The sequence below is a fragment of the Harpia harpyja genome, chromosome 5 (assembly GCF_026419915.1).
Source record: "Harpia harpyja isolate bHarHar1 chromosome 5, bHarHar1 primary haplotype, whole genome shotgun sequence".
NCBI classification, from domain to species: Eukaryota; Metazoa; Chordata; class Aves; order Accipitriformes; family Accipitridae; genus Harpia; species Harpia harpyja.
Window position 1 is genome coordinate 18,913,283 of NC_068944.1, and position 15,713 is coordinate 18,928,995.

At 38.6% G+C, this 15,713-nt stretch overlaps 1 protein-coding gene across 4 annotated transcripts in view; it reads left to right on the forward strand.

Annotated features, from left to right (window-relative positions):
• Positions 1-15,713, forward strand: part of SPIRE1 (spire type actin nucleation factor 1) — a 133,820-nt gene that overhangs the window by 671 nt on the left and 117,436 nt on the right. For all 4 annotated transcript variants that reach the window (XM_052786833.1, XM_052786835.1, XM_052786836.1 and 1 more), the window contains exon 2: positions 12,385-12,419. In XM_052786833.1, coding sequence (XP_052642793.1) covers positions 12,385-12,419 — 35 coding nt within the window. The remainder of the gene's footprint in view (positions 1-12,384; positions 12,420-15,713) is intronic.

A 15,713-nucleotide genomic window follows, 5' to 3' on the forward strand; every position in this document is an offset into this window, starting at 1 on the left:
CCGACAACGTTGGCAGCCGGGTGTCGGGTGCGGGCGGGCGCCCTTCTCCCTCAGCCTTTGTCCCTGGGCTGTGGCGGCCGGGAGGAGACGGGTCTCCTTCCCGCCGGAGGGTTGCGGTGAGCGAGCACTGGGCTCCTCAGCCGCGGCGGGGCTGTGGGTGTCCCCGCACCATCTCGGTTTCCTGCGTGGAAAGGTAGAAACCTTTCGTCTCCTCGAAATTCATCGCCTGCCCGTGGGCACGGGGGAGGCGAGTGGGGGTTTAGCCTTGTATAATCGCTTCGTCTTTTGGTGCGTGATACTGTCGCATCCGCGCCTATAGCGCCTGCTTTTGGAGTTCCTTTGGCCGTGCTGCTCGCCCTACGGTGTCTTTCAGAAATAGTTCGGCGTCAAAAGGCACCTATTAGATCAGTTCTGAGGTGTGCCGGCGTTAAGTAAGCAAGCAAGCAAGCCGCGTCCGCCTACCGGGGGCTTAGCACCTGCCATCGGTTTCTTTAAAATACCCAGGAAAACGTGTTTTGCATTGCAGAGGAAAAGAAGGGCGCACGTCTATTCCTCGGCATTTCAAAGCTTCCGATTATGAATGTGAAGGGGCATATTTTTTTGTTGTAAGCAAAGCTTGATTTATGAAAAGAAGCTAAGGCTACGGAGCAGAGGGATGCAATCAGTTGTCACACAGATGATGATGGCATTCCCCAGTATCAACCTAGTCCGCGTTCAACGTCACTGAATTTTCCAGGAGGACAGAGGTTTCACATTTTAAAGTTATGTGAAGCAGAAGGCAATGGTAAATTCACAATGTGGGACTAATTGAGCCCTCAGCCTTTAGAACAAGGATATTATGCCTGGTGTTACAATTTAATGAAGGCTTTTAATAGAATGCCTGTCTGAAAAGTCTTTTGGCAGAAATTTGCAGTAACCCAGTTTGGAGCTATTGGTACATGCAAATATCAAAATATACTCAGTGGAAGAAGGGACATAATTTTGTTCCACAATTGGAATGAGTCTAATAATGACTTCCATTTCAATGTGATCTGATGTGCTTTTTTAATTATCTAAAAAAAATAGGTTATTGTAATGTTAATAAAATGCCAGACCAACACCCAGAAGTTCCAGGAAAATACTTTCCTGACCAAGGCATCTGCACGTCACCAGAGCATTGAAGAGTTTGGTATTGCATATTGTGTGCTGCTTTTACTTACAGTGTTTTGAGATTATATCAGACTACTTCTTTTCTCTTTCCTATGGTAGGAAATATATTGATTTATTATGTATTTATTTCTTTTGTTGGTTTTGCCTTGCTATTTGTGGGTTTATTCTATTTCCTCTTACAGTACATCTTTAATGGCCCATAGGAAGGCGTTGGATATATCTGGATATAAAGTTCAGGCCCCTCACTGACATCCCGTGTGTTTAGTTTATGCTAAAGCTGCATGCCATATCTGCATTAGTCTTTTAAAATGTTTTAGTTAACATGTGCTAACCTGTGTATGTTGATACTGTGTTTAAATCTTTGGATAGATGAGACCTTTTTCTTTTTTTTTTTTTTTTTTTAATCTTCCAGCCCTGACTATTTTTCTCTAATCCCTCCTTTTTTTTTTTAACCTTATTATTGTATGTATTATGTTGTATATCAGTTAACACCATGTATGTGTGCTTATTTCTTGAAAATCTTAGTGTGTGTGTGTATATATGTATTTATATATAAAAAAAGATAACCAGTCTGCTAAGACCTCCCAGGAAAGCATGACGGGGGAGATAACCCAGGGAGAGTATCCCCTCCAGTGCATATAATAGAAAAGGGGAGGAGGGGAGATTTCTGCCAGATGTCTGTTCCTAGACCATACCCTGTGATCCCACTTTTGCATCAGCCGCAGGCTGGTTGTAGCCTGGATTTGAAAGGAGGCAGTATTCTTTCTGGGGTCCTTTCCCTGCCACCAGTCTTCCTCATCTCCCTAACTTTGAATAGACTTCTGGAATACAGGCCATTGCTCAGCCTTCAAGCTTTCACAGAGGATTTTGTGTGTTTGTGGGAGTAGCTGTCAACAACATGAAACAAAGGTGGTCCTGGTCAGTTGGCTTTTATTCTTCTTTGGTTTGTGGACCCTGTACCAGGTTTTCACTGGAAATTGTCATATGCGTGATACAGTGAATGCTCGTAATTCATGGTACTGAATATTGAAGAGTTGACAGTAGGCTTGCTTCTCTTTGGTATCTTTTGAACTGTCCCAGTTCTTTTCCTCATTGCTTACTGCAGTGTCCTTCGGTGATGATTAATGAGTTTTCTGACCCAATTTCAGCTTGAGCCTCTTGAACGCATATTTATTCTTAGGCTCATGTATTCTCCTTAGTAGCAATGAGAGCTTAAGAAGAAACATTGCCCTGGCGCTATGACTTGGGGAGCAGTACATCGTAGCGTAGGCCCTGAAGCTGTCTGGCCACATTAATTTTACTCTTGAGATACAAATTAAAGTTTTCTTAAAAAGAAGTACTGATTATGTAGAAACTGATGGTACTTTTCCAAAGCCATTTCTTGTGAAGCAGTTTTCCAGTTAATGCGCAATACTTGAAATTCCAAGTAAAAATACATAGAAATTGAAGAAAATGCCCTTGAGATAGGAAACAAAGATGAGTTTCACTGGTACCGGGGCAGAATAACAACATTGGGTTTGAATCTCCATCCTTAAACAAAACCAGAGATTGACTCTCAGATCTTTCCAGTTTTATCTATGTGGTCTATTAATATTTGGTTATCTTGTTTAAAAAAAAAAAAAAAGTAAACAGTAAGGTTTTGGTTAAATAGAAGTAAAAAGATGAAGAATGAAAATGTCACTCGGTTGTTCATTTTCACATAAACATTGATACTACCTGAATCCCTGGCAAGACGAGGATCAGGAAGGATTCCTGCTAATTGTTTTCATGCCTTTGTATTTCAGACAACTTAGCTTTAAATGCCTCTGTCAGGAGGTTTGTTAGAGCAATAGGAGTTCTGCAGGTTAACACTCCGAGCTGTAAAGCTATTTTGTTCTAGTGATAAAAAAAAAAATATAGCTGTAGGTTGCTACATAGGTTGGGATAATTTGCAGGAACAAATATTGGGTGTTAGTTTCTATTTTTGTAAACAACAGAATCCTGTGTGGGCAAATAAAGGAGTCCCTGAAGAATGGTGTCTTTGGGCAGTGAACATTCGGGCTTTGTTCAGGATTGCGAAGAATGATGTGATCATTCATGCCTGTCAGTGGGGCTTGGGCGAAGTCAGGAGCAAACACAGCCGTGTCACAGAGTTTGCTTTAAAGACACTCACGAAGCAATGTTTTCATGGTGTGATGCAAGCCTTACCGTTTTGCCAGAACTGAAGCGAGTAAGAAATAAGCACCAATATGAAAAAAATGAAAAGCTTACTGTGGTCATCTTAGTATGAATCATTGTAACTGTCTGACATCTAAATACCACAGAAATGTGGGTTGCTTAGAAATACCAACGATGAAATTGGAGATACAAATGAATGTATTTTACCTAATGGGTGTTTTAGCCATCTCTTTGTTACTTACAATTTATATGAAATGAGCTAACAGTGGCATCTAGTAAAGTGCCAGATGCAATAAAAAATAACTTTTGAACGAGCTAAAATGTTTGGTATAAACATGTGGTTTGACTCCTCCAAGCTGTTTTCCTACAGAACAGTGCTTACAAATGTTTTTATAAACTTGAAGCAATAACAAAGTGATAGATACAGGAGTAGAAAACCCGCACAAGAGCTGGCAATCGACCTCGTGCCCAGTATTTAGCGGCAGCAGAACGCCACAGGGCACAGGAGGCTGTTTCATCAGGGTTGCCTTGTCACTGCGAGCCAGATAAGGGGCTCTCACTTCTCAGCGTGCCGGCTGTGCTGCCTCCTTCCCACTGGACAGTTTTGGGAATGAGCAGGCTTGGAAAACCTGAGTTTTCCCCCTGCATGTTTTGTTAGTGCCAGATGCCTGACTTAGCAAAGACAGCCACTGATTTGGGGCATTGCTGAGCTCCTGAGGAGGAACAGCCATGAGGATCTCGGAAAGGGGCAAAGGCAGGTATTTGGAAAACCAAACCGTGCTGACTTCCAGTCGTTGGCTGTTGAGGGCTGGCATGCATGCGGTGCTCCTCGGCCTTCCCTCTCCCTCCTGAGAGTGTGCCTCTGCGGGTAGTGTCAGTGGCCCTTCTTTTGCCTTGTCCTCCAGCCCTAGAGGAGAAAGCACAGAGGGAAATTACTGCTGGTTTTATCAGAAGCAAGTACTGTGCAGATATCTCTCTTGGAAATCTGCCAGATGTTCAGCGGGAGGGCATAATGCATGGAGTATTCTGGCTTTGAATCAAATGGATCACAGAAAAGTTGACTGCGCGGTGACTTTCACGGTACTCGGAGGGCTCAGGGTGAGACACGCTGGAGAGGAATAGCTTGCATTGTCTTGCTAGTTTTAATGACTTTCATGTCCTTCTTACACCCATGTGTGCCCAGGTATTGGAAGGCAGTGTGGAGAAATACAGGATGAATAAATGCAAATTTAGCTTGTGTGCATCAAGACGTTCTCATCTGTCAGTCTCTTGTGGAGCACCAAGGGAAAATATGCAGGATTTTTAGAGGAAAATGAATGTACTGACATTTTACTTCTAATTTTGTTGACCCTTTTGAAAGATAATGGATGGGAGTAGCCTTGCTTGCTGTTTGAATTTCAAAACAGGTGTTGCTATGAATACTGCTAAAATAAATAGTACCTCTAGAATTAAGACTTAATTATGCTCTGAATTCAGATTTTGTTCAAGGGTGTTCAGAAACATCTGTATTTAAAAATAGTAAAGTTTGATGTATTGAGCCACACCTTTTCCTGCAAGAGTTTTTAGATAGATAGATATCTATATATATATCTATGTAGATACATTAATATTGGAAGTCAAGGTAGGAAGAAAATGGCAGTAGACAGCAGAGGAGCCTCGGTGAGTTGATGCTTTATCTCTGTTTGCTTGCGCTGCTGATCTGTGGAAGAGAGAAGGCTTAGGCCTTATTTATGCTAGGCTTTCTGCCATCAGTGTGGTTCCCAGTATGTAAGGGTGAACTGGAAGGCTTCCAGTCATGGTTTATGCTGATGCATCCTGTGCACTGGGGGTTATGTGGGCTCCCTGTGAATGTACGCAGATGGCTGGGGACCCTGTTGTAGACAGCCCCAGGTAGAGAGGGCAAAATAAGCAAAGAAAAGATCCCAACATAACAAAATAATGTCTTTGGCTAAAAAAAAAAAAAAAAGCATATTCCAAATGCCTGCACAAAAGAAATGGAAGGAAGTTGCCAACAGTAATAGGTGACCTCGGTTACCTATATTTGTATGCAGAAATGTTGAAGATGGTAAGTCGGCAGTGAAGGAATAAAGACTAATTGGGTGTTGTCTGAAATCTGCATTTCTTCCTAAGGAAAACTTAAGAGCAAAGAACTTCGGAGAATTGTGGGCTCCTGATGTTCATAACTACTTAAAGTAAAAGATAACACATTTGTAATGTAATGGAGGTTTTCATGACTAGTGCAGTAAAAATGTCACTGTAGAAAGGAAAGTGGAATTGTAGCTGTCGTTGTTAAGAGTGATTGAAGAGTAGAGTGAGAAATGAGACATCTGCCATGATGTTGCAGAGTTAATATGATGTATGATGTTCCTATGGGGCATCACTGGAGAAAGAACAAAGATGCTTTTTAATAAATAAATAAATAAAAGTAATGGGTAATGGAGTCCAGCTGCAGGGGCTGGCTGGAGGTGACAGTTTACCCCACAGTACTGAGTGAGAGGTGATGGGTAGGACTGGGGTAGCATGAGAAGGGCTTTGAGAATGAAGATGGTAGCAGTGTATGATGTGACAGAGAGAGAGAGCGAGCGCACCTTTAAGAGGATGATTCAGAAAGCAAGATGTGATCAGAGCGACAAGCAGAGAAAATGACCCACACAGCTGCAGCGTTGTGAATGAGTCTGACCCGAGTGTGACTGCGTTTGCCAAATGTGCAGTAGGTATGTTGCAGGTGACAAAGAGGATTAAAGGTACATAACATCCAGGATCTATGTAGGCAATGAACTTATCTTTATAAAAGTGGGGAAGCTTTTTCATAATGTCTGTTAAAAGGAAACTGGAGTGTTCACTCTTTGTTTCTGAATTAATTGATCACATTACACCATCAGATCCGGTAAGGAGGCAAAATGAATATTGTTCTATTCCTGATAAAACCTTAAGCTAGCTTGCATGACATGCGCAGCTATGAATGTGTTATTGAATTTTATTACTGTGCACTTTAAGAGGAACAAAAGGAGATGAGTGAGTTTGTACAGTGTAAATACAAAACTGCGAAGACATAGCTGAGGTAGAGAAGAATTAAGAGAACTACTTTTTCATCTACTTGAGAGAGTTTATTAGCAGCTGGTGAAAGTTCTTAACAGACCCAACAGTGCTGTGTTATCAATTTAGAAAAGCTGTAACCTGCTTGAAACTCTGGATCCATCAAACATAATGGCAGAAACTACTGGTGATTTCAATGGAGTCAGAATTCTGCCACAAGCACACATACTTGTTGAATGAGCAAGCAAGGGGATAGCTCCAGGAGAAATTAGAATATGATTAGAGTAACAGAACTTCAAAAAAAAAAAAAATTGAGACGCGTGAACTCTGCAAATTCACACTTTTTGGGAAGGGTTGATATCTGGACAGGCCAGAGGAAAACAAGTGTAGTATCTGTACTTAAGCATCTGTAGAAGAGACTGGCAGCTGTGAATAGAGCTCAGCAGACTTGGAGATGTGTATCTACCACAGTATTTATATCAGAATAACAAAAGTTGGTGTGATCCCTTGGTAAGCTTACAGGTTTGCTAAAGAGGGAGAGCAGTGGAACATAGAAAGAATCGTATGGTGACCAAAGCTGGTTTCCTTGTGCAGAGTAGAAATGGGGCAAGACAAAAAGTGACCATTTAATTGTATCTTAAAGGTAGCCCTAAGGTAGTATGGAGTTGTTAATTTGGAATTAAAGAATATTATTTTTAAATAATTTCTATTACAAAATTTAACTGGGTAGTAACACCGAAGACCTCTTAGTCATTATCTTTGTTTTGTGCAATGTACAAGAGGATTGCTTATGACTGTAAAAAATGAGGAGTAACTTCAGTGGCATGATGAATGGAGAAAGACGAAGGCATGAAAAAAGGTTGACACAGGGAAGGAAAGTCCTGGCTGCCTTTGGTCTAGTAACTTCTCAAAGAATTTTCTTTGTATTTTCTTACAAATTTCTCTCCCTTTCCTTTTTCCTCTCCCAAGTAGAAAAATTAGGCATACCATTTCTAAATCATCAGTTGTAGGCTGATACAGAAATCATGAGTCAGATCCAAAAAGCCACAAGCTGTAAAAACTCATCCCTATTCTTGTTGCCTTCTGATTATACAGTTTAAAGGAAGGGTATATTGACCCTCAAAGCCTAAGTGTTTTACTTAAAAACATGGGTCTCCGTGCTCACTGCTTTGAGGGGTCTCCAGTTACCTCTCCTAATCCAGTCTGCTTCCTTCCACTTCCTTGTGTTCTTGCTCTTCTTGGCCTTTTTCCCTGCAGCCTAATGTCTCTTACTCCTAAGCTGTACTTTACCTCTATTTGTCTTTGTTGTTTCCACTTTTTTCTGTTTCTCTTTATCATGCAAGATTTCTGTCCTCTTCTGTTTATCTTGTAATATCCATCCTCTGCCAGAAATCTGTCAGTGTTTTCCTCTCCCTTCATTTAATTATGAATCCTGTTCTTTGCATATTCATCTCTTTTCCTTGTGTTGCTTGGTTGCCTTTGCTTTCTTCATTCTTTCCCTTACCTTTTATTAGTATTAATCTTGTCTCTTGTATTGGCAATCTTGTCAGATTTGGTAACTAATGCTCCAGTTCCTGCAATCAGATGATTAAATGCGAGTCTGAACTTCCCCCCCCCCCCTTTTTTTTTTTTTTTCTAAAATGAGTTCCTTATTCTCTTAAGGTCAGGGAAAAGCCTACTATTGTAGCTACAGTGCCTCTTGAAGACATAAATGCTAGAAAGCAAATACAAATTCAACTTAATTTGGGGGCCTGACTTAAGGCTATTCAATTTAAGGATCTTGAGTTAGTGACTCCCGTGTTCTCCCTTGCTCCCTTTCCTTCGATTAGCCCCTGTGTTCCTTCTTTGGCCACCTCTTCCACTGTCCTCCAGTATGTATAGGCAGTGGCTGTCTTTCCTGAAGGCAGCTTGAGTTCTGCTATCACAGAAATAGCAGCTTGATTTCACACAAAACCTGCAGAAATGGGCTGTGGCATTTAATTAGAATATTAATCTTTAACACAAAATGAGTTTCAAGTTTGTTGCCAATGCGTACATCAGCTACACTGTTGCCTGAAAATCAGTGCTAATAATTTCAATTCTGCAAGAAGCTGTCTTGAAGCGAATGCTTTTGGATCTATGCAGAGGAATCTGAGACACTAGAGGAAGGCTAGGAAGATGCTCTGAGGCTCTAAGCCGCAGGGCTCTTAGAGCAGCTGGTTATAGCTGAAACAGCGGCCGTGTGATTGTGGTGTCACATCACTAACGTCAACTTTGTAGCTTAATTTTTCATCAGATAGTGGAGTGCAAATGGTTTTGCACATCCTGCATGGTTTCTTACGTATATCCTGTGTCAGTCCATTTTAACGTACTGAATTATCTATTTTGGTTTTAAAATTCAGACTTAAATGTGTGGTTCTTACTATTGGCAGCAGTATGCTGCTATTTGCTTTTAAATCTGTGAAGACCCTTTCTAACCGTGACCTGTTAATCCTTGGACAGCAGGGAAATTGTGCTTCAGTGAAGCAGGGGCTATACGTATATTGAGTATAGTCTTTTTTTAAAAGCATTCTGAGAGATTTTGTGAAAAGAATTTTTTTTTCCAGTCTAAATAGCAGCCTGAAGCTCCTGCCTTGAGGGATGAGTCGGCATGCCCTAATGCTTGATGAAAGTTTGGCATGACTCCTCTTGTTGAGGAGGTTGGGGTTTCTTCTTTTTTTGGTGGCAAATATGTCTCTTTGAAGCCTGTTTTCAGAGATACAGGAAACCTCCATTTAAGTCTTTTTCTTTCTTTCTTGCAAAAACTGTTCATTTTTTGCATTTCAACAATCTATGAGAGAAAAACCATATGATCTTCCAAACTGTAGCTTGTTTATAAATTGAAGTTGACAGTTAAAGTTATGCTGTTTACTAGTAATGAATGCATTAGTCACTATTTGAAAGCTGCCATGGAAAAAATAACTGTTGAATCTTTTCTGGCAGTAAGAGTGGTGAAAATGCTACACAGATTAGTATCTAGTTGAATGGTTATGAAGTCTGGAGAAGTCTGCATCTATGTGAAGAAGCTTTTAAGTCTTCACCTATTTACCAGATAAGCACTTAATACTCCTTGCAGACAGAGACTATTCTATGACTTCTTACAGGGAATTTTTTTTTCTACTCGTGCAAATCAAGAAAGTGTGACCCTTAGGCTATGTTTAAGAGGTTCTGCTTTTTCAGTCGTGTCAGCTGAAGAGAGAAGAAATTTCTACTCCCAGCCAGTATAAGTAAAGCCAGTATAAGTAAATTGGCTTGCATGGGCCATGCGAAAGCAAATTCATTTCAGTCTTGATAGGTGCAAGTAAGTGCATGTTTCTTGGGCCGATACTGTTAATGCTGGTCTCTTCAGAAATGTAGGAAGTTCCTGACGGGGGGGGAGGTCCATAAGTCACTGCAAACAGCTCAGGGAAATCTGCGAAGTGTATAGCTGGACTCAAGGTACAGAGGCATATGGAATGGTATGGTTAATAATTACCATAATGCAGTATATATTAAAACGTTGTAAGTCAATTAGCAGTTTGCAGCTGTCTAGAGTACTGTCTGCAGTGCATTTGAGCTGGTGTGAGACTTAAACTACTTGTTACTCCTCCTTTCTTCCCCAGCACATGGAATCATGACAATACTATTGTTTTTGAAAATGCTGGTATAAATGGGAGTAAAGAATCCAGTTTAAGAGGTTTGCTATATTTTTATATTAAAACAAAAAATGAATTATGATTTGCTCAGAAAGCAGTAGTAAATTTTGATAGCGCCATATATGAAATAAGGAAAGTTTCCAGAGTTTGAGTGCTTTTCCTTGAACAGCTTTTGTGGAATTTTGTCAAAGAACATCTATCAAAGGGGCTGCGAGATAAGCTTCTTGCTATTCCTTTCAGAAAACCAGATTTTGCCTTACTTGTTTTGGTCTGGGCTAATTTATTTGGTTTTGTGCTTCAGGACTTGGTTAGGACTTCTACTAAAAGGATCTTTGTAGGATCTCAGCATTGCTATGAGGTGTAGCAATGAGTCTGTGCTATGAGAGGATCTAGTAGACAGTTTGATTCCTGTTCTGTTAGACCATAGGAGGTGCAAGTCAAGATATTTTAAATGATCCATGATTGCAAACATTGGTGGCCTTCTGTATGCCATTGCACCATTATAGGTTTAAAATTACTACTTTTTTTCTGAAGTAGTAATTAAAAAAAAAAAATAGTACTTTTCCTTCCAAAAAAGGCAGCATACTTTCCCCCCCCCCCTCGACTACATTTGTGTGAATTAGTCTTGTATCATCTTGTATCATGGAGATACATTGTTTTGCTCATCCATCATTTGAGTTTCACGGAAGTAGCCCCTAATATTCATAAATCTGCTAAAATCGTAGGAGTACTTAAAAAAAGTTCTCAGTAAATTTCTCCCATTTATAATTTATAACAACAACATGAATGTTACCATTTTAAACACAAAAAAATCTCTTATATGGATCTTGAAGTGAATCAACCAGAATCACCACTCCTTTTGAAAAGATGTGTGATGCAAAAGCTGCCTTTTTAAGTCCCTCTTCTGTTCTTCATTTTGAAGTCAGACACCAGTGCTAAAGGTTCAGCTTGCATTGGCAACAGTTCAAAATGAAGGTAAACAACTTTCACTCTGTTAGGTGGATGTTCCCTATTCATTCAAGATGTGTTTAACCTTTGGTTTCAAAGGGAAGGTGGCCAGTTCAACATGAAAAATTAATCTTTTTTCTATGCAGGTGACTCTCCCCTAGTACCAACAGTTTTGCATGCTGTTCAGATTTAACGTACAAAGTCAGCATGATCGCTTCTCTGAGCGAACATTATGCTAACCAGTTGGTTGAGCTTCCTTGGGCTCACCAGGCAATCTGATAAAACAGTCCTTCCAATTATGGCTGCAAGTTGCAGGCTTTTCCTAACTACTGCAGTAAATCCTTTGGCCACGCTGGGTGGTGTTCAGCAACCATCATCACCTGTAGTGTACGCTCTCAGCATATGCACAGTCAAGTGAACACACGCCGTTCTAGTTTTTGAGTATGTGGGGACTCGGAATCCTGTCACGCATGTCCTAGGGTGAGTGCCGTTAGGCTCAAAGTGGCAGATTTTAAACTAGCAGTGCAGGTGCAATGCAGCCAAAAAGCAAAGACAAAAAGAGTAAAATTCAATATCTGTGTGTTTTGAAATTAAAGTTTTGGGTAGTTCCCCTTTGAAGTGGATATATTTCTGTGGAATACTTGACTTTCTTGAATAATCATTTTTCCAACAGAAAATCTTCCTGTCAAAGTACTTCACCCTACTTTGATATCAGTTATTAATACAAAATGGTAAATTTGCTGCTGTTAGTAAAATGGTACCTTCCTAATACGCTGTGAAATTTCAGTCTTATTTTTTGTAAGCTGTCAAGCTACTTACATTTTTATACCAAAGTGTTTTGTCTTTGAGAAAATTGAGATTTCAATTCAGTGAAACAATTCAGAAACTTATTTTTTCTGTATTGTATGAATTCCAAAGTGATGTTTCTGAACTTGGAGGAAATGCAAAAATTGACAAGAGGGACTTACAAAAATATTACAGTAATATTTCAACTTTAATTTGCTTGAACTTCATGGTGGTGTTGAACTCTTTGATATGCCAGAAGTATCAGATGAAACAGTGGCTTTTCCCAGGTTTATGAATTAATGTTGTTTTTTATCTTGAAATAATTATTTGCTGCTGCTTAATTTAAGCCAACATGTTTTCGTGTTCCCTCCATGGCCAAGCATCAGTCATACAGTTTAAATAATGAAGCCAGGCATGAAAGACACATCTTTTTAAAAGGGAGTATTGTGAAGAATCCAAATAAAAAGGGCAGGGCCTTCTTGTTGTTAATTCTGTGATGCATATATAATGGAATCATTATTGAAATGTGTGATTAAAGTAAGGCAAAGAATACTTGACAATTACTCAAAAAAAAAAAAAAGTGACTTGAGTTTTTAGTTTTATTTGTCCTTCGTCTTTTACTTAATCTGAAAACTTTTTTCTTTTCCAATTACAGATAAATCGGGCCGTTTACACTGCACAGAAATGGAGGTAAGAGAAGTATTTTGTGTTCTCTGCTAGTGCTTATTTAGCTCAGCTGGCTTTCATTAACTTATAGTGTAAATGTGGCACATTTGTAGTGTGGAGTTATCATTGCAAAGTTGTCCTGTGAAATGTGTGTTGTGTTTATGACTTTCATGAACAGCTGCATAAATGTGTCTTAACATGGGATATAGTCTTATGTTCAGAAACAGAGGAAAGAAAGGCCATGTGGCTTTCCAAAAACAAGGTTAGGGATATGTTATGCGGCCAATGTAATCTCATTTAATATTTATTTAAAATATATATTTTCAGCAGAATATTTTATTTTAGATAATTTCTGTTTAATAAATTCTCATGTTATACTTACTTTAGAAAGGACTAGTAGGTCGTGGAATAAATACTTAGTGTTTATGGAATGGCTTGGTGATTTTTGACAACCCAAGAATTTGGATGGAAGGAGAGAAGACAAGTGATCTCAGGGTTGGTTGTTCATCTAAAGACATCCCAATTTCAGATATTTTTACTGTTTCCTTTAATTTATAACTCAGTGATATTTTGGGGGCCAAGACATATTGTTGTATATCTTGCTGGGTAGCAACAGAAACACAAATCCAGTTAAGTCTGCTTGATTTTTATCTTGACCATTATTTGACTCCGTATCTTTGATACTAAGCTGTGACTAGTGTTGTAAGAATGTTTGAACTATCATTCTGTCAAATTCATAGATTTAAGCCAAGACTGAAAGGAAAACTAAGTAGAACATCTTGTTGAACAAGATGTGGACTCGTATCATTTTTATTATCATTTGAAGTAAATAATATAGTCTACTCCTTAAATAAACTTTTCCAGCAATAAATACAATTTCTGTGTTCTTTGCAGGGCAGTCTTTTCTCACTGCCTTTGAACTTTCTTTGAAATGTAAAACTGAGTTTTTACTTCAACTGTTCCATCAGTACCTCAGGCTGAGCCTGGAGATGGGGCAAGTGCACGCATCTTAATTGGCGGGTTGTCTGTTTTCTCATCAATAATATATATGAAGGTGACAAACTGCTGTTACTGAATTGTTTATATGTAGATAAACTGCATGAAGATGGCTGGTTTAAAGACAAATTGAAAGGCCAGCTAATTCAAGTACAAATGGTAAAATGCAAAGGCCATCCAGATTTTTGCAAGTATTAATAATAAAAAAAGGAAATGTCCTTTCTGCAGGATACAGTGTAAGGAGTAATTCCTAACTGACATAGGTACAGAAATTGGAAGTGGGCACATTTTGTTTCTTCGTGTGGTTCAGTTTAAGCAAACGCATCCTGGTTTTGTTTCAGCATTTGTAAAATCTCAGTTCATAAATCTAGTAACTTATTTACAAATGATAATCTAGTGTGTCATTTGCTTTGCATACTACATATTGTTTGCAATTTTGCTTTGTGTTTTTTAATGGAAGGTAATGAAAGGCCTTGACACTAAAAATGCAGATAATAATAAACCCCTGTTAAAATATTTTTAACAAAACATAAAATATTTCATTTTGGGAAAGTAAAAGTGCTTTTGTTTCGAATGAAAATGTCTAGTGAGAGTCAGTTGGATATGTTATACTTCATCTTCCATGGGAAAGGAGTTTCTTAATTTTGATCTTTTAAAAATATTTTTTGTTGATAGTTGGAAAGAAAACCAGATTAGAATTTCCCGTGAGACAGAGGCTTCATTTTAAATTGTCTCTAATAAGCAGCACTGTGACCATTAGCATATTGACTCTTCTGTTTATCGTTGTCATTTTGAAGGAGGCTGTGAAGGAGTCAGTGGCTTTTTCCTCCTCCAAAATTCCTTTGGGGCTGCAGCTTTAGCCTTGGAATTGATGATGTTTGTGTTTTTCAGAACTAGGAATTCAGCAGAGACGGCCCATCTCACTTTTTTGATTCCCGTGGAAAAGAGTGTGGCCTGAGTGAATGTATTAGAATATGTAGGAAACTTCTTAAAATCGTAACTAATAACAATCATAACATTTTTGCAAGACATGTAAACTATCCTGAATTGGTACACCATTTATTTCAAGCAGGCAATATGAGTGGTGTGTCAAGTTCAGAGTCCAGATGCCGTAACCATAATGGGAAGATGGGAACAAGGAATAAGGTGACCTTATTTAATCTGCATCTGCCTATGACTCTGTTACGTACGTAATGATAGCGCTCCTTAGTTGTCTCAACCGAGGTGGTGAAGATTATATAAAATATGCCAGACGCATTTGTAAACATTTAGTGCTCATATAGAAAGTATTCTGTGAATGTGAAGTGATTCAGATGTAGGAGGGTTTAATTGCCATGTATTTGAAAAGACCCACCTAACTGAGCACAGGCCTGTTGTGTATGATTAATGTAGTTAACGAGTATGTATGCTAATCTAGACATACGTAACCTCTCACATTCGTTTAAAAGTTAGAAATGAGTTAAATAGCCTGTCCCAAAAAATGGTGAATAAATTGTTCAACACCATTCAGCTCATGTCAAATCACAAAAGGAATCAATTGTAGAAATGTTTTAGGGAGACTGCGTGTGCTCTGTATGCAAATTCTATTCATGAGCTATCAATTATATGTGTATCTAATTATTAAAAATCCTAACATACAGAGAAAATTATAGTATTTGTCTATGGAGCTCAAATTGCCTTTTTTTTTTTTTTTTTTTACCTTTTCATTGGGCACTTGAAATGTTGACTATATTTCAGGTAATAATTTAGGGAAATAGTTATATGGGTTATAAGGATATTCTGTTTGCTTTGTACAAATAAGAATATACTTGTTATTTCATTGTATTGATGCAAACAAGATCAACCACTTCTCTCATGCTGATGAAAATGAGAACATGTATTTAATAGCACAGAATGTTAGGATTTCAAAAGAGGTGTCATAATTTTGCATTAAAAATAATGCCACACCTACATTAAAGTGTGTTATCTGCTCAAAATTCAAGCAGTGTAAAATGGGTGTATTTAGCATATACTGATATCGAGGATTCATTTTTTTTATCGCTGTTGAGTGTAAACAAAAGTAACAATCTGACTGAGGGGTAGTTGCTGCAGCAAACAATCCTTGTCATGCACAGTGATAATCACTTCATTCTACTTCCTGAGCACTAACCTTATGGTGACAAGGGAGAAAAAATGTCACTGCTCAGAGAACAGACAAAAATGTTTTTATAAGAATCATTTCTCTTAGTAAAATATGACTGAGAGTGACTTCCATCAAAATAAGTTTTGATTATGCATTGAAAAAATAAAATTCTCTGTGAATGCTTGGTTACAAATCTGGTA